This window comes from Leucoraja erinacea, chromosome 41 (assembly GCF_028641065.1).
Source record: "Leucoraja erinacea ecotype New England chromosome 41, Leri_hhj_1, whole genome shotgun sequence".
NCBI lineage: Eukaryota > Metazoa > Chordata > Chondrichthyes > Rajiformes > Rajidae > Leucoraja > Leucoraja erinaceus.
The window spans coordinates 1643021-1662860 of record NC_073417.1 but is presented as its reverse complement, the minus strand read 5'-3'; the positions used below and the strand labels follow the sequence as shown (position 1 = coordinate 1662860).

The 19840-nt window shown below is 47.6% G+C and overlaps 1 protein-coding gene across 1 annotated transcript in view; it reads right to left on the bottom strand.

Annotated features, from left to right (window-relative positions):
• Positions 1–19840, bottom strand: part of LOC129714803 (teneurin-3-like) — a 282436-nt gene that overhangs the window by 157921 nt on the left and 104675 nt on the right. The window contains 1 exon segment of the mRNA XM_055664649.1: positions 12892–13106. Coding sequence (XP_055520624.1) covers positions 12892–13106 — 215 coding nt within the window.

The following is a 19840-nucleotide window of genomic DNA, read 5'->3' as shown; positions in this document are numbered from 1 at the left end:
CTTCTCCCCATATCCCCTGACTCCGCTATTTATAAGAGCCCTATCTAGCTCTCTCTTGAAAGTATCCTGAGAACCTCCCTCCACCGCCCTCTGAGGGAGAGAATGCCACAGACTACAATGTCGAATTTGTATCCACTTCTGGCAGCTGATGGCTCGGTAGCGCAGCGGTAGAGTTGCTGCCTCGCACCGCCAGAGACCCAGGTTCGATCCTGACCATGGGTGCTGTCTGTACGGAGTTTGTACGTTTCCCCCCCCCCCCGTGGGTTTTCTCCGGGATCTCCAGTTTCCTCCCACACTCCCAAAGACGTGCAGGTTTGTAGCTTAATTGGCTAAGATAAATATTGTAAATTGTCCCTAGTGTGTGTAGGATAGTGTTAGTGTATGGGGTGATCGCTGGTCGGCGCGGAACTGTGTCGGAATCAGGGGATATGGGGAGAAGGCAGGAACGAGGTACTGATTGGGGATGATCAGCCATGATCACATTGAATGGCGGTGCTGGCTCGAAGGGCCGAATGGCCTACTCCTGCACCTATTGTCTATTATCTATCTCTAAAAAGGTGTTTCCCTCTGAGTGAAAAAGTTTGCCCCTGAGATTCCTCTTGTATCTCTCTCCTCTCATCTTAAGCTTATGTCCTCTATTTTTAGAATCCTCTACACTGGGAAGAAATACTGCGAGCATTCACATTATCCATGGACTGCATTGGTGCTGAATAAGGTCAGAGTAAAAACAAAAGGGTCAATATTTCACACAGAATATTCTTCAGCCAAGTCCCAGGGATTTGAGACGACGACTGAGCTGTAAATGTAACATGCCGGATACTGGTACGATGTGACACATGAGAAGATTTGTTGTCTAGCATGTCAAGTGGTTCATATCAACAGCAGTCAAAAAGAAATCGGTCCCGATCATAGAAACATAGAAAATAGGTGCAGGAGGCCATTCGGCCCTTCAAGCCAGCACCGCCATTTATTGCGATCATGGCTGATCGTCCCCAATCAATAACCCGTGCCTGCCTTATCCCCATATCCCTTGATTCCACTAGCCCCGAGTGCTCTATCTAGCTCTCTCTTAAATCCATCCAGTGACTTGGCCTCCACTGCCCTCTGTGGCAGGGAATTCCATAAATTCACAACTCTCTGGGTGAAAAAGTTTTTTCTCACCTCAGTCTTAGACCTCCCCATTATTCTAAGACTGTGGCCCCTGGTTCTGGACTCGCCCCAACATTGGGACCATTTTTCCTGCATCTAGCTTGTCCAGTCCTTTTATAATTTTATATGTTTCTATAAGATTCCACCCTCATCCTTCTAAACTCCAGTGAATACAAGCCTAGTCTTTTCAATCTTTCCTCATAGGACAGTCACGTCATCCCAGGGATCAATCTCGTGAACCTAATGAGGAATAGGAGAATAATCAGGCCATTCGTCCCATCAAGTCTACTCCGCCATTCAATCATGGCTGATCTATCTCTCCCTCAACCCCATTCTCCTGCCTTCTCCCCATAACCCCTGACACCCATACTAATCAAGAATCTATCAATCTCTGCCTTAAAAATATCCACTGACTTGGCCTCCACAGCCGTCTGCGGCAAAGAATTCCACAGATTCACCACCCTCTGACTAAAGAAATTCCTCCTCATCTTCCTAAAGGAACGTCCTTTAATTCTGAGGCTGTGCCCTCTGGTCCTAGACTCTCTCACCAGTGGAAACATCCTCTCCACATCCGTACAAGGTGAGGATTGTGTTGAATGCATCCTTGACAAGGAGTGTAAGGTCGTTGTATAGCAATTCATTAATTATATTTGTTTGTGATCTATTATGGTGGTGGGTTCTGGTTTGTTTTATTGTAGTGTAATATATTTTTTTAAATAATTGGATCATATTTTTGAATATTAAAAAAAGGTGAGTTGTGAGATGCCTCAGCAGTACAGCGGTAGAGTAGCTGCCTCACGGCGCCAGTGACCCGGGTTCCATTCTAACTCTGGTGCTGTCTGTACGGAGTTTGCGCGTTCTCCCCGTGACCTGCGTGGGTTTTCTCCGGGAGCTTCGGTTTCCTCCCACACTCCAAAAGGCGCGCAGGTTTGCAGGTTGATTGGCTTCGGTATAACTGTGAATTGTCCCGATTGTGTGTAGGATAGTGCCAGCTCGTGGGGTGAACGTTGGTCGGAGCGGACACGTATCAAGAGGGTGTATGGAACGAGCTGCCAGAGGAGGAGGTTGAGGCAGGGACTATCGCAACGTTTAAGAAACGTTTATGCAGGTACATGGATAGGACAGGCTTGTAGGGATATGGGCCAAATGCAGGCAGGTGGGACAAGTGTAGATGCGGCATGTTGGCGCGTGTGGGCAAGTTGAACTGTCGTGCTGTTGTATTGTTCTATATTCTACCGAGCATAGTGTTAAAACTTAGGACCCAAACTGTGATGTTAAGATTCAGTAGCTATCTCAATGTTAATACAAGACTGTTCAATCTATAATTTCCAGTGCGTATTGCCAGTGGGTATACAATGCAGATGGTTGTTTACACATCGCAAACAGTAACAAACTACCCAAACACAAATAAATCACAATGTGAACAGCATTGATTTTTCATTCATGTCTCACTGGGTCCGTGTGACTGGAGAATGTGGAAAGTTGAGGCCGGTATTAGTTGAAGAATAACGGGGTTAGCCATTTAGAACGGAGACGAGGAAACACTTTTTCTCACAGAGAGTGGTGAGTCTGTGGAATTCTCTGCCTCAGAGGGCGGTGGAGGCCGGTTCTCTGGATACTTTCAAGAGAGAGCTAGATAGGGCTCTTGAAGATAGCGGAGTCAGGGGATATGGGGAGAAGGCAGGAACGGGGTACTGATTGGGGATGATCAGCCATGATCACATTGAATGGCGGTGCTGGCTTGAAGGGCTCCTGCACCTGTTGTCTATTGTCTATTGAGTGACACTCAATGAACCGAAAAATAGATTTCTACACACAAATCAATGTTGCTCCTTCATTAAACATCTTCTGATATTGAGATTTTGAAATTGTCTAAAGTGTTACAAGATACCTTCCTGAACATGCTGAACAATCCAAGTGTTCAACTTTGTCTTCCTTTCATTGATCCAATTGATTAGGTTTTCAGAACTATTCTTCAAATTTATAGTCACAGCGTGGAAACAGGCCCTTCGGCCCAACTTGCCCACAGACTATCATACAATACAACAATACAACGTTTATTTGTCACATTGCACAAAAAGTGCAAGTGAAATGATACGTCAGCAGCGATACAATGATAAAGGGCACACACAAAAACACAATAAATTTTTAACATAAACATCCACCACAGCATTCATCACTGTGGTGGAAGGCACACAATTTGGCCAGTCCTCCTCCATTTCCCCCCGTGGTCAGGACCTCAACCCTCCGCAGCCGTTGCTGCGGGCGTCCAGATGGTAAAGGACAAGGTACAAGTCCAGGTAAGTCCAGAGTCGGCTCTTCCCCACCGGAGACCGCGGCTTTTAGTTGGTGTAGGCCGCAGGCCGGCGGCCGAAGATTTAAAGTTCCCTCCACGTCGCAGCCGTAAGCACCGCAGTCTGCAGGGCCGGCGGTCGAAGCTCCCCTCCAGGGGTGATGTAAGTCCATACCGGACCCGCGGTAGAAGTTGGCCGCGGGCCGGCGGTGGAAGCTTCTTCTTCCCCCTGGGTCCCCCACGAGGGATCCCGGGCTGTAGACGCCGCGCCAACTGGAGCTGTGCAGACCGCGGCTTCAGGCTGCCATCTGCTGCGGGCCAACGGAACGGAGCGCTCCCCTCCAGCGAGCCCCAGCTCCGTGCTGACAGTCCACGCTGCACCCGCCGCCGGAGCCCCGAGCCCCGGGCGCGTCTCCGGGAAAGGCCGCGCCATCTGGTACAATAGACCATAGACAATCGGTGCAGGAGTAGGCCATTCGGCCCTTCGAGCCAGCACCGCCATTCAATGTGATCATGGCTGATCATCCCCAATCAGTACCCCGTACCTGCCTTCTCCCCATATCTCCTGACTCCGCTATCTTTAAGAGCCCTATCTAGCTCTCTCTTGAAAGCATCCAGTGAACCGGCCTCCACCGCCCTCTGAGGCAGAGAATTACGCACACTCACAACTCTCTGTGAGAAAAAGTGTTTCCTCGTCTCCGTTCTAAATGGCTTACCCCTTATTCTTAAACTTACCCGGATAGTACGTCGAAGGTTGAGCTGCCGAAGCCAAGACGTGGAAGCCAAGATACCGAACGGACACGACGCCGAAAGGATACGAACTCGAACGGACACTACGCCAAAACGGACAAGACGCAGAACGGACATGACGTCGAAAGCCCGACTAACAGACATGACGTTTCCGGGGATGGGATTTGTCTGAGACCTTGTCAGCAATTGGTCTGGACCCCGGCGTCCGTCACATCACTGGCCTGGGGGAGATGGGAGGGCGGGGCGGAGCTTGAGCTTGCTTTTGTAACATGGTGGCAGCGACTCCAAGTTGCTGCGATTGCCACAGAGGCTTTTCAACGTCATGTTCGTTCCCCGTCAGATTTTAAGCCGAAAAACAATCTGACGCCGGACGGACATGAAGTCGAAATGATGAATAGGTATGAAACTCTGAAACACTTAAAAAAATCTATATTTGCTGCAAGAACACACAAGCAAATTCATCATTTAACTATTTTATAATGTAACAAGGTACAACAATTTAACTATTTACGAACATGACGTCGGAAAGCCTCTGTGTCAATCGTAGCAGCTTGGAGTCACTGCCACCATTTTACAAACTCAAGCTGAAGCTCCCCCACCCCCCCCCCGTCTCACCCCAGCCAGTGATGTGATGGATGGGGTGGTCTGGATCAATCGCTGACAAGGTCTCGGACAAATCCCGTCCCTGGAGACGTTATGTCCGTTCTGTGTCTTGTCCTTTCGGTGTGGTGTCCATTCTGCGTCTTGGCCTTTCGGTGTGGTGTCCATTCTGTGTCTTGTCCTTTCGGCGTGTAGTCCATTCTGCGTCTTGGCCTTTCGGCGTGGAGTCCATTCTGCGTCTTGGCCTTTCGGCGTGGAGTCCATTCTGCGTCTTCGCCTTTCGGTGTGGAGTCCATTCTGCGTCTTGGCCTTTCGGCGTGTAGTCCATTCTGCGTCTTGTCCTTTCGGCGTGGAGTCCATTCTGTGTCTTGCCCTTTCGGCGTCCTGTCCGTTCGGTATCTTGGCTTTTCAGGACGATGTTCGTTCAGCATCTTGGCTTCCACTTCTTGGCTTCGACTTGTCGACCTTCAATGTCCTGTCCACACACGGCCCCATCTACACTCGACCCATCTCTCTGCATTTGGCACAAATTCCTCCACACTGTCCTATCCATGTAACTGTCTAAAAGTTTCTTAAACGTTGCGCTGGTCCCTGCCTCACCTACCCCCTCTGGCAGCTCGCCCCATACACCAAACCGAACTTTGTATAAAAACGTTACCACTCAGATTCCTATTAAATTTTTCTCCCCTCACTTTAAACCTATATCCTCTAGTTCTCGATTACTCTACTCTCTCCACATGATTTTATACAGCGCTATAAGATCACCCTGCATCCTCCTGTGCTCCGAGGCATAGAGTCCCAGCCCCCTCTACGTCTCCCTGTAGCCTAGACCCTCGAGTCCAGGCAACAGCATTGTAAATCTTCTCTGCACCCCTCTGTAAATTGTACCTAGTGTGTGCAGGTTAGTGCTACAGCACAGGGATCGCTGGTCGGCACAGCCTTGGTGGGACAAAGGGCCTGTTTCCACGCTGTATCTCCAAACTAAACTAAACTAAACTAAATTAATTTCAGCAGGTCAGGCAGCATTTGTGGAGGAAATAGACAGGCAATGTTTCAGGTCGAGTCCATTCTTTAGATGGCTCGTGGAGTAGCACTGGAGTTACTGCCTCACAATCCTGGCTATAGCTGCCGTCTGTATGGAGTTTATGTACTCTCCCTGTGACCTGAGTGGGTTTTTCAGGATGGAAGCCGGGTCTCTGGCGTTGTGAGGCAGCAACTCTACCGCTGCTCCGCTTTGAGCTGCTAGTTCATAAATCCATGCTAGTAAGTTCTAGGAGCAGTATTAGGCCATTCGGCCCATCAAGTCTACTCCACCATTCAATCATGGCAGATCTATCTCTCCCTCTCAACCCCATTCTCCTGCCTTCTCACCATAACCCCTGACGCCCGTACTAATCAAGAACCTATCCATCTCTGCCCTAAACATATCCACTGACTTGGCCTCCACAGCCGTCTGTGGCAAGATAGCTAGATATGAGAGCTAGATAGGGCTCTTAAGAATAGCGGGGTCAGGGGATATGGGGAGAAGGCAGGAACGGGGTACTGAATGGGAATGATCAGCCATGATCACATTGAATGGCGGTGCTGGATCGAAGGGCCAAATGGCCTACTCCTGCTCCTATTGTCTATTGCAGTGAATTCCACAGATTCCCCACCCTCTGACTAAAGAAATACCTCCTCATCTCCTTCATAAAGGATCAACCTTTAATTCTGAGGCTGTGCCCTCTGGTCCTAGACTCTCCCACTAGTGGAAACATCCTCTCCACAACCACTCGATCCAGGCCTTTCACTTTTCGGTAAGTTTCTATGAGGTCCCCCCTTCATTCTTCTAAACTCAAACCAGCTAAAATCAAAGTTAAATTTAAGCCAGCGTTTTCAGACAGCGGTTTGTGATAGATTCAGGCAACTATTGATCCTCTCTGCATCAGCATTCATTACCAGTACACTTGATCTCATTTATTTAACAAAGCTCAAAGCAATCCCAGGTGACAAGAAAATGGCATCTGATCGATGAATTTTCCTTTGCTGAATGAATTAAATGAGGCAATCAACAATTTGAGGGCTGCTCGGGTTCAGTATCGTGGGGTATACATCTAGCACCCAACCATCCTCCCTTCCATTGACTCCATCTACACCTCACGCTGCCTCGGCAAGGCCAGCAGCATCATCAAGGACCAGTCGCACCCTCGGCAAGGTCACTCCCTCTTCTCCCCTCTCCCATCGGGCAGGAGGTACAGAAGTGTGAAAACAAACGCACACCTCCAGATTCAGGGACAGTTTCTTCCCAGCTGTTATCAGGCAACTGAACCATCCTACCACAACCAGTGAGTGGGCCTGAACTACCATCTACCTCATTGATCAGGCGCTACTGGCTTTATCTTGCACTAAACGTTCTTTGAGTTATTTTCTTCATCATGTTTCTGTACACTGTGGACGGCCCGATTGTAATCATGTATAGCCTTTCACTGTACCTCGTGACAATAAACTAAACGCAACAAGACAGCTCAAGGATCATCTAGAAATAAAGAACTGCAGATGTTGGTTTACACCAAAGATGGACACAAAGTGCAGCGGTATCTCAGCAGCAGCATGAGGTCATAAGGTCATGTGATAGGAGTAGAATTAGGCCATTCGGCCCATCAAGTCTACTCCACCATTCATTTATGGCTGATCTATCTCTCCCTCGAAACCCCATTCTCCTGTCTTCTCCCCATAACCCCTGAGACCTGTACTAATCAAGAATCTATCTATCTCTGAAAAATATCCACCGACTTGGCTCCACAGCATGTCATAAGGCCATAAGTGATAGTAGAATTAGGCCATTCGGCCCTTCAAGTCTACTCTGCCAGTCAATCATGGCTGATCTATCTCTCCCTCTCAACCCCATTCTCCTGTCCTCTCCCCATAGCCCCTGAGACCTGTACTGATCAAGAATCTATCAATCCCTCCCTTAAAAATATCCACTGCCTTGGTCTCCACAGCCGCCTGTGGCAATGAATTCCACAGATTCACCACCCTCTGACTAAAGAAATTTCTCCTCATCTCCTTCCTAAAATAATGTCCCTTAATTCTGATGCTGTGACATCTAGTCCTAGACTCTCGCACTAGTGGAAACATCCTCTCCACATCCACTCTATCCAAGCCTTTCACTATACTGTAAGTTTCAATGAGGCCCCCTCTCATTCTTCTAAACTCCAGCGAGTACAGGCCCAGTGTCGACAAACGCTCATCATATGTTAATCCACTCATTCCTGGGATCATTCTTGTAAACCTCCTCTGGACCCTCTCCAGAGCCATCACATCCTTCCTCAGAGATGGTGCCTAAAATTGCTCACAATATTCCAAATGTGGCCTTACCAGCACCTTATAGAGCCTCAGCATTACATCCCTGTTTTTGTATACAAGCCCTTTTGAAACAAATGCTAGCATTTATTTCAAGAGGACCCGAAACATCGCAAATTCCTTCGCTCCATAGATGCTGCCTCACTCGCTGAGTTTCTCCAGCACTTTGATTTTTCCAGCACGTGCAGTTCTTTCTTCAACATTACTCTGATTGTGGCTTCGCAATCGTCTTAAATAACGTCTTAAATCGCCATAACCTCCCAACTTCTATACTTGAGGTGTGTAAGCAGGAACTGCAGATGTTGGTTTAAAATGAAAATAAACTCAACATTCAGGAGTAACTCCGCGGGTCGGGCAGCATCTACGGAGAAGAGGAATAGTTGATGTTTCAGGTCAAGACTGGTCTGAGGAAGGATCTCGGCCTGAAACGTCACCTATCCATCCTCTCCAGAGATGGTGCCTGACCCGCTGAGTTAATCCAGCATTTGATGTCTATCTTCTATACTCAATGAGGGTAGAAGTATATTTAAGGAGACTTAAGCCCCAGCCCCACTTGGTAGACCTTAACAGCAACTTCTGGTGACCTTGCCCGCCACTCAAGGTTTCCATGAGGTCACCGGAGGTTTTGGTCACTCTCCCTAATGGTTGAAAGTGGTTTCCGCGTGATCGAGGCTTCATCTAAGTTGCTGCTATTTTTTCATCATGATTAAAACCGACCTCAACTAAAAATAGGTTGCCGTTTTAAAAAACGATCATTTTTTAGTCGCAGGTCTAGTCGAAGCCGGTTTTCTTCATTGTCGAGGAAGGTTTTCCTTCTCTGAAAAATAGCCACTGACTTGGCTCCACAGCATGTCATAAGGTCATAAGTGATAGCAGAATTAGGCCATTCGGCCCTTGAAGTCTACTCTGCCAGTCAATCATGGCTGATCTATCTCTCCCTATTTTTGAGAGATGAGAGGGATAGACAGAGTTGACGTGGAAAAGCTTTTCCCACTGAGAGTAGGGAAGATTCAAACAAGGGGACATGACATGAGAATTAAGGGACTGAAGTTTAGGGGTAACATGAGGGGGAACCTATTTACTCAGAGAGTGGTGGCTGTGTGGAATGAGCTTCCAGTGAAGGTGGTGGAGGCAGGTTCGTTTTTATCATTTAAAAATAAATTGGATAGTTATATGGATGGGAAGGGAATGGAGGGTTATGGTCTGAGCGCAGGTATATGGGACATGGGGAGATTATGTGTTCGGCACGGACTAGAAGGGTCGAGATGGCCTGTTTCCGTGCTGTAATTGTTATATTATATGGTTATATGGTTATATGGTTTTCAACAAATGGGTGGGAGGTGGTAGGAGGTTGCAGGTCACCTCGACCTTGACATTTTTTTTTGGGTGGCGGGCAAGGTCACCAGAGGTTGCTGTTTAGGTCTCCTAAGTGGGACAGGGGCTTAATGGGCCTGTTCCACTTACGCAACTTTTTCGGCGACTGCCGGCACCCGTCACAGTCGCAAAGCAGGTCGCCGAAAATGTTCAACATGTTGAAAATCCAGCGGTGACCAGAACAAGGTACGACTCTTTGGGCGACCATACGGGCTTCACCCCGCGACATGGCCCCTGTACGGTCGTGAGTCGTCTCCTCAGTCGCTCAAAGAGTCGTAACTTCTTTCTGGTCCCCGCTGGATTTTCAACGTCGAACATTTTCAGCGACCGGCAACGACCTACGACAGGTGCCGGCAAGTCGCCGAAAAAGTCGCGTAAATGGCACAGGCCCATCATGGCGCAGGCACATGCGGAGAGACACAGGGAGACTCTCCATGTACCAGAGGCATGGGAGGCAACAGTATTAAGAGAAGAATGAATCACTAACATCACTATCAATGGAGCAAAGAAGGTTAATTGAATATTTTTAATAGAATTTTTTAAATTATGTTGAAGATTGAGTGAATTGGGAAGGGACTTCTCCGCTGTTTGGGGAGCGTCTTGCTTGGATAAGAACTTGAGATGTAGAAATGGACAATTGATTTGAAACAGGGCAGCATACAGTGAGAGTGTGTAGGAGTGCCACAGTTTAAGAATAAGGAGTCAGTCATTTGGAACGGAGACAAGGAAACACTTTTTCCCACAGAGAGTGGTGAGTGTGGAATTCTCTGCCTCAGAGGGCGGTGAGGTAGGTTCTCTGGATGCTTTCAAGAGAGAGCTAGATAGGTCTCTTTAAAATAGCGGAGTCAGGGAGAGAGTACAGAGGAGATTTACTAGAATGTTGCCTGGGTTTCAGCAACTAAGTTACAGAGAAAGGTTGAACAAGTTAGGGCTTTATTCTTTGGAGCACAGAAGGTTAAGGGTGGACTTGATAGAGGTCTTTATAATGATGAGAGGGATAGACAGAGTTGACGTGGATAAGCTTTTCCCACTGAGAGTAGGGAACATTCAAACAAGGGGACATGACTTGAGAATTAAGGGACAGAAGTTTAGGGGTAATATGAGGGGGAACTTCTTTACTGTGTGTGGAATGAGCTTCCAGTGAAGGTGGTGGAGGCAGGTTCGTTTTTATCATTTAAAAATAAATTGGATAGTTATATGGACGGGAAAGGTATGGAGGGTTATGGTCTGAGCGCAGGTATATGGGACTAGGGGAGAATACGTGTTTGGCACGGACTAGAAGGGTCGAGATGGCCTGTTTCCGTGCTTTAATTGTTATATGGTTATATGGTTATATGGGGAGAAGACAGGAACGGGGTAGTGATTGGGGGTGATCAGCCATGATCACATTGAATGGCTCGAAGGGCCAAATGGCCTTCTCCTGCACCTATTGTCTATTGTCTATTGAAGGAACTTCAGATGCTGCTTTATACCGAAGATAGACACACTACGGACTGGAGTAACTGAGCGGAACAGGCAGGATCAGTGGAGAAAAAGGATGGGTGACGTTTCAGGTCAGAGCACTGCTTCAGACTCTAGGCTTCAGACTGGAGTCTGTATTTTGTGCTGTTTGATTCTATGACTGCATTCATTGCTCAGCTAAATAATGGGGAACATAGTATAAGAGAAAGGCCCTTCAACCCACGAGAATCATCAATCGCCCATTCGCACAATATATACATTATCCCACCTCCACATCCAACCCCTACACACTTGGGGCATTTTACAGAAGCCAATTAATCTACAAGGCCGCACGTCTTTGGCCTGGTGGAAACCGGAGCTCCCGGAGGAAACCCACGCGGTCACAGTAGGTCACAGGGTGGCGACTGTGTCAATAGACAATAGACAACAGGTGCAGGAGGAGGCCATTTGGCCCTTCGAGCAAGCACCGACATTCAATATGATCATGGCTGATCATCCCCAATCAGTACCCCATTCCTGCCTTCTCCCCCATATCCCTTGATTCTGTTAGTCCTAGGATCTAAATCTAATTCTCTCTTGAATACATCCAGTGAATTGGCCTCCACTGCCTTCTGTGGCAGAGAATTCCACAGATTCCTCATCTCAGTCCTAAATGGTCTACCCCTTATTGGTAACTGTGGTCCCTGGTTCAGGACTCCCCCAACTAGGAAAAGGGGAGATGCAGCGAGACCTGGGTGTCATGGTACACCAGTCATTGAAGGTAGGCATGCAGGTGCAGCAGGCAGTGAAGAAAGAGAATGGTATGTTAGCTTTCATAGCAAAAGGATTTGAGTATAGGAGCAGGGAGGTTCTACTGCAGTTGTACAGGGTCTTGGTGAGACCACACCTGGAGTATTGCATACAGTTTTGGTCTCCAAATCTGAGGCAGGACATTATTGCCATAGAGGGAGTGCAGAGACGGTTCACCAGACTGATTCCTGGGATGTCAGGACTGTCTTATGAAGAAAGACTGGATAGACTCGGTTTATACTCTCTAGAATTTAGGAGATTGAGAGGGGATCTTATAGAAACTTACAAACTTCTTAAGGGGTTGGACAGGCTAGATGCAGGAAGATTGTTCCCGATGTTGGGGCAGTCCAGGACAAGGGGTCACAGCTTAAGGATCAGGGGGAAATCCTTTAAAACCGAGATGAGAAGAACTTTTTTCACACAGGGAGTGGTGAATCTCTGGAACTCTCTGCCACAGAGGGTAGTCGAGGCCAGTTCATTGGCTATATTTAAGAGGGAGTTAGATGTGGCCCTTGTGGCTAAGGGGATAGATATATATATGCCATTTATTGTCACTATACATGTATAGTGAAACTGAAAGCTGCTCGTACTCAGTGCATACATACAATTTTACACAAAAAACAAGAAACAGAAAAACAAAACAGAAGGGAGATGGGGGGGGGGGGAATAGGTGCACAAATTCTACGGCGCTACATTCATATATACATATATACAGATGGAAGTCCGTGTTGGGCGGTGTAGTCAGTGCATGTGTGGATTTGAATTTATGGTAGATATAATTCTCGGGAAGCAGCTATTCCTGAGTCTGTTTGTCCTGGATCAGAGGGTATGGAGATAAGGCAGGTACGGAATACTGAATTGGATGATCAGCCATGATCATATTGAATGGCGGTGCAGGCTCGAAGGGCCGAATGGCCTACTCCTGCACCTAATTTCTATGTTTCTAAAACATTTTCCTGCATCCAGCCTGTCCAATCCCTTAAGAATGTTACGCTACTATAAGATCCCCTCTAAATTCCAGTGAATACAAGCCCAGTCGACCCATTCTTTCATCATATGTCAGTCCCGCCATCCCGGGAATTAACCTGGTGAACCCTGCGATCAAATAGAACAGTTATAGTGAGGAGCCGTACCTGGGTGTGGGAGGGAGGGAGACCCTTTCTCCCGTACACACCGATCAGCGCATCCTTCGGGAGGGAGATGTTGAACTTCAGGAACTGGGGCTGGTCAACGTAGAGCTGCGCTCTCCAAAAGACACCGGGAGGGACCTCCTGTATCGCCCGGCGGCCAAGGTCCACCTCTCCCGAATCGATGGTGTTGTTCTCCTGGTGAGGGAATCCAAACTTTCCTTCAAAGAAAGAGAACAGTTTGTGAATGCAAGGTTTCCAGTCACAGGCACACAGAAACATAGACAATAGGTGCAGGAGGAGGCCATTCGGCCCTTCGAGCCAGCACCGCCATTCATTGTGTTCATGGCTGATCGTCCCCTATCAATAACCCGTGCCTGCCTTCTCCCCATATCCCTTGACTCCACTAGCCCCTAGAGCTCTATCTAACTCTCTCTTAAATCCATCCAGTGATTTGGCCTCCACTGCCCTCTGTGGCAGGGAATTACACAAATTCACAACTCTCTGGGTGAAAACGTTTTTTCTCACCTCAGTCTTAAATGGCCTCCCCTTTATTCTCCGTTCTAAATGGCTTACTACTTATTCTTAAACTGTGGCCCCTGGTTCTGGACTTGCCCAACATTGGGAACATTTTTCCTGCATCTAGCTTGTCCAGTCCTTTTATAATTTTATACGTTAATCACCCCTCATCCTTTAGTTAATGACACGCCAGGAAACAAAAGTGTGTGTGTGAGAGAGAAAGCGATAGATAGAAAGAGTGTGTGTGGATATATATATGTTTAAGAAAGAACTGCAGATGCTGGAGAAATCGAAGGTTGACAAAAGTGCTGGAGAAACTCAGCGGGTGAGGCAGCATCTATGGAGCGAAGGAATAGGTGACGTTTCGGGTCGAGGCCCTTCTTCAGACAGATGTGGGGGTGGGGGGGGGGGGGGGAAGAAGAAAGGAAGAGGCGGAGACAGTGGGCTGTGGGAGAGCTGGGAATGGGAGGGGAAGGAGGGAGAAAGCAGGGACTACCTGAAATATCAGTTATGATATTGTTTACAATATTTACAGGGAGCATCTCCTAAAACTGGAATCTGAAGAGTCGTCTATCCATTTTCTCCAGAGATAGACACGAAATGCTGGAGTAACTCAGCGAGACAGACAGCATCCCTGGAGAAAAGAAATGGGTGATGTTTCGGGTCGAGCCCCTTCTCCAGACTGAGAATCAGGGCTGAGGGATACAGAGAGACGTGGAAGGGCAAGGCGTGAAAACACAGATCAAAAGGGATGATAAGCAAGAAAATGTAGACTGGCAGACACAAAATGCTGGAGTAACTCAGCGGGACGGGCAGCATCTCTGGAGAGAAGGAACGGGTGACTTTTCGGGGTGAGACCCTTCATGTAGGATGTAGAATGGTACATTGTTAGCCAGGGCCGATTTAGATGAAGAGAGGCCCTAGGCCTCATATCCCCGTCTATCAAAAAATCTTCCAACCCACCATTCTACCTCCAGGCCGACTTGGGGCTACTGACTATCCCGCGGTCAGGGTTTAAGCTCAGGGGTGACCGCGCTTTTGCGGTTGCAGCTCCTAAACCGTGGAACAGCATCCCTCTCCTCATCAGAACTGCATCGACTCCTTTAAGTCGAGGCTCAAAACCTATTTCTACTCACAAGCGTTTTTGAGGCCCTCTGAGGCAGCGCTGTAAACAGTGTATGTATGTATTGTTAGCTCTGTGTACCATTGTATGTAGCACGTTAGTACCTGCACTGATGGGCAGCACTTTGGTCAAAGCGAGTTGTTTTTAAATGTGCTATAGAAATAAAATTGATTGCTTGATTGATTGATAGGCTATTCCACGTGAGGCCCCTCCCAATCCCCCACCCCCACCACTAGACGGAGATGGAAGAGTGTTTTAAATAATTTGAGCAAAGCCAAGGATGATGATGGGCGTTTAAAAATCCGCGATTCACAATTCCATCTCCAAAGGACATCAAATGTTATTGTTAAATACCGTAGTGATTGAAAACAAAAAGCATAAATGTTAACATTAACACTGTGAAAAACTTTTGCTATAATCTTTGCACCTCTAATCTTTGCACTTTCATACTTCCCCTGAGTTTTGACTTTTGAAACCTGCAAGTATCCAAAGATGTTCCCTGGCTGCACCCGCCATCGCTGTTTACTGGAGCACGTCAGAAAGTTTACGGGACCCCGGTGCCACCAGATTGACACCGATGTGCAGCCGAGCGTGGCCAATGAGTCGAGGGGCTGGAAAGCTGCGCTTTTTGAAAATGTGTTTATTGCCAGTGCTAGTGTTGAGTTATCGGCTTAAAACAGTATTATTCTGAAATGGAGGGCAAGGAAGGGTTGTTTAGAGACTACACTGCGTTGTGACAGCATATGTAAGAAAGCCCTATGACAGTGTCAAAAATATTACACACCTTGGCCGGAGGCCCCTTAGGTTTTGAGGTCCTGGGCTTCAGACTACCTGGTCTGTAGGTAAATCTGACACTGTTAGCTGAGGGGAAGGTGACAGGCTGTTCAATCAGTAAAATTTAATCAGGAGGACAGTGCAACCAGTTGGAGAACTAGGGTGGGGGAGGGACAGAGAGAGAGGGGATGCAAGGGTAATCCTCCGAGGCAGAGAATTCCACAGACTCACAACTCTCTGTGTGAAAAAGTGTTTCCTCGTCTCCGTTCTAAATGGCTTACCCCTCATTCTTAAACTGTGGCCCCTGGTTCTGGACTCCCCCAACATCGGGAACATGTTTCCTGCCTCTAGCTTGTCCAAACCATGAATAATCTTATATGTTTCAATAAGATGCCCTCTCATCCTTCTAAACTCCAGAGTGTACAAGCCCAGCCACTCCATTCTCTCCATAGGAAAGGTTTAGAGGGATATGGGCCAAACGTGGACAAATAGGACTACTGTCGATGGGGCATGGTCGAGTCGGGACAAAGGGAGGATCTAATCTGAGAAGCCGCTCATGTTAATCATCAGTCCAGCAGGCAAAGACCAAACAGGAAAACATAACGTGAGATTGTTGGGTAAACATGTCAGGAGGCTGGTTTTGTTTAATCCCAATTGACTGAGGCTTTGGTCAGAGCTGTTGCAAATTAAACATGTCCATTTTACCAGATTCCACTGGCACCGATCTAAAACAAGCAACCACATACTGATTATATAATCTGATACCTTTGGTAAAGCAAGGGGGAAAATAACTACATTCCAATGCTCCCTTTTCTAGACACTGCCCCCATTGTAGAAATAAGGGCCAAGCAAAAAAAAAATTCTGAATGGCATCTTAATTTTGATAACTTTATTTTCTTAGGTTAGCATCAGGAATTTGGTAGGTCAGCAGACATATGTACCCGGGACCACTGTGAGTGGTGGTGGTAACGTTGTTTTAGCTTTAGCTTCAGATTTAGAGATACAGCGCGGAAACAGGCCCTTCAGCCCACCAAGTCCACACCGAACAGCGATCCCCGCACACTAACACTAGACAATTTTACACTCATGCCAAGCAAATTAACCTATCAGCCCACACGTCTTTGGAATGTGGGAGGAAGCCACACAGAGAGTTGTGAGTCTGTGGAATTCTCTGCCTCAGTGGGCGGTGGAGGCCGGTTCTCTGGATACCTTCAAGAGAGAGCTAGATAGGGCTCTTAAAGATAGCGGAGTCAGGGGATATGGGGAGAAAGCAGTAACGGAGTACTGATTGTGGATGATCAGCCATGATCACATTGAATGGCGGTGCTGGCCCGAAGGGCCGAATGGCCTACTCCTGCACCTATTGTCTATTGTTGGGATGATATGAAACGTAACATCAGTTCCGTTTAGTTTATTGTCACGTGTACGGAGGTACCGTGAAAAGCTTTTGTTGCGTGCTAACTAGTCAGCAGAAAGACAATACATGATTACAATCGAACCATTTACAGTGTACTGATTATCTGGAAGTTCGGCAAGGAAAGATCGCATGTATAGGAGGGAACTGCAGATGCTGGTTTTAAACCGAAGATATACAAAACATGCTGGAGTAACTCAGCGGGACAGGCAGCATCTCTGGGGAGAAGGAATGGGTGATGTTTCCGGTCGAGACCCTCCTTCAAGACTTTGAACGAGGGTCTTGATCCGAAAAGTCACCCATTCCTTCTCTCCAGAGATGCTGCCTGACCCGCTGAGTTACTCTAGGAGAGTCTCCGGTTCAGAAAGACTCATGCCTCACTGTGATTTCAGCTATGTTGGATAATGACCCGCTAATCTTAGAGACACACAGGTCAGAAAGAGGCCATTCGGCCCAAAGTCCATGCTGACCAGGATTCCCCTCAATCTCAGGAAACATGAAAACAATCCAAGTCTATCTAACCTCAGCCAGGAGCTAATACCCCTCAACGCTTGTAAACGTTTGGGAATTGCTCTGCCCAGGACAAGAAGGCTCTGCAGAGAGTAGTGAGTTCGGCAGAACGCACTATGGGAACCACACCCGCCCCCCTGCAGGAATTATACAACAGAAGGTGCAACTTCAGAGCCAACAAGATCATGGGAGACCCCTTCCACCCCAGCAACGGACTGTTCCAGCTGCTATGGGCAGGCAAATGCCTCCGTTGCCATGCTGTGAGAACGGCGAGGATGAGAAGGAGTTTCTTCCCGTAGGCTATTAGGACTGTAAACTGCTATCTCACCAGGGGCTAACTAAAGGGCCTGCCCTACTTAAGCGACCTTGGCTTGCAAATTATGCGACCTTGTGGTCGCTTGAGCGTTCGGGCACTGTATGGCCGCGCAGGGCCGGTCCCACTTAGAGGCGTGGAGTTGTGTGGGACTGGACCCGACATCGCGCGGGGATCCGAAATTCTGTCAGTGGCCGAAATCTTCGCGCGCCAATGGCCTGTTGGCACTCAGGCGCATTGCGGTCGTACGCAGCATCTTGACGGCGTACGCCTAGCGTGTGGCATTGTGCGATGATGTCACCGCCCGACGTGGCGTTGCGTGATGACGTCACCGCCCAAATTCAGTCGGCCCGCCTACTGCCCAGCTGTTTGGTAAGCATGACGCAAATGACGCACGCGCAAACATAGCGCGTACTTAGCGCGAACTTCGCTTCAGTTTGTTCGAGCCAAACGCACGCAATCGCATGCAAGTGGGACAGGCCATTTATTGTACCAATTTACTGTTGTGTGGTGTTTTTTTTAAATTGCTGTTTTTTTCTTTTTTTTCCTCCCACAAATATGCAAGATGTGAATATGTGATTCTGTTCCATTCTGTTTTGTAGTTTTTTGCACAATCGGCAAGCATTGCCACTTTTTATTTCACTGCTCATCTCATATGTGTATGTGGAATAAACTTGACTTGACGACTTGACCTCCTCTGTACCCTTTTCCAAGCTGAGATCTACAAAGATGTTGCCAGGACTCGAGGGTCTAAGCTATGGGGAGAGATTGAGTAACCTCGGACTCTATTCCATAGAGCGCAGGAGGATGGTTTTATAGAGATGTATAAAGTATATCGATATTACTAAAAGTAAGATCTTGACCGCTTTTGACTCACTGCGATGTGATTTCCGAGAGAACGCTACCACGTACGGCCGTCATTTTTAGCCACCTTGCTCAGAGACCCCCTCCACCTGACTGGACTGGAGGATTATTCCCATCGATGAAAAATCAGAGAGATATTAATGTTTTTTTTTAATTGCCTTTCTCCCTGCTGATGGGAGGGGGGAGGGACTATAAAACCCGGAAGTGGTATGCCTCAGTCTCTGCAAGATGGAGGAAGCGAGAGGGTCACATCTCTCTGAGCTCTGAATAACATTGTACACATGTCTACTCAACTGTGAGTGCCCTTAATGTGGTTTGAAAATGAAAATATGGTTGGTTTGAAGTAAAAAGGCACTGCAAATGGTTGTTTGAGGGGTTTGGGTTGAAGTAATAAGGTACTGCAAATGGTTGTTTGGGGGGTTGAAGTAAAAAGGCACTGCAAAGGGTTGTTTGGGGGTTTTGGGTAGAAGTAAAAAGGCACTGCAAAGGGTTGTTTGGGGGGTTTGGGTTGAAGTAAAAGGCACTGCAAATGGTTGTTTGTCTAAACTTGACAACTTCCTGTTTGCACTATATTGATTTTAGATAAAACGTTACCACTTACGGCTGTGACTTTTGGCTATCTTACTCAGCCCCCCTCCGCTCATCAGGTGCAGAGGATTCTTCCCATCAATGAAAAATAAAAGTGTTATTAGTGTTTAATAAATGTTGAGAATCTCTCTCCTGTCAATCATGCCATGAAGGCTACACCTTTTCCGGTGGGAGGGGGAGGGATTATAAACCCCGGAAGTGTGGGTGTGGCTCAGTCTGTGCATGATGGGGGAGGGAGGGGTCATGACTCTGTCTGAGCTGTGAATCAACTGAACACACTGAATGTCTACTGAACTGTGAGTGTGGTGTTTTGTGTGGTTTTATGGTGGTTTCACCCTGCTTGAAATGGTATGAAACTGCATTTGAATGTGGTGGCCTTGCACCCTGCTTGAAATGGTATGAAGCAACATTTGAATGTGGTGGCCTTGCACCCTGCTTGAAATGGTATGAAGCTGCAGTTGAATTTGGTGGCCTTGCACCCTGCTTGAAATGGTAGGAAAATGGATTTGAATTTGGTGGCCTTGCATTTCAAGGAATAGCCGTGAGTCAACTGCCAGCCCACCAGCCGTGAGTGAGCTGCCAGCACATCAGGCTTGAGGGACTGAGTTGCCACCCCAAGAATCTATTTGGCCCACAATGTCCATACTAGCCCTCTGGAGACCAGTAGTCCCTGCAGCCAACAACACCCATACCAGCGCTCCAGAAAGCCATCAATATTGGAATTGGTGGAGAGGTGGAATATTGTGTCGGGGGACCAGCCCTCCCGTGTGAACATGGGACCCAACGGGTCCCACTGAGTTTAGCTTATTTATAGAATTATCTAATCTTTGTACATCATGCAAAATAAAGC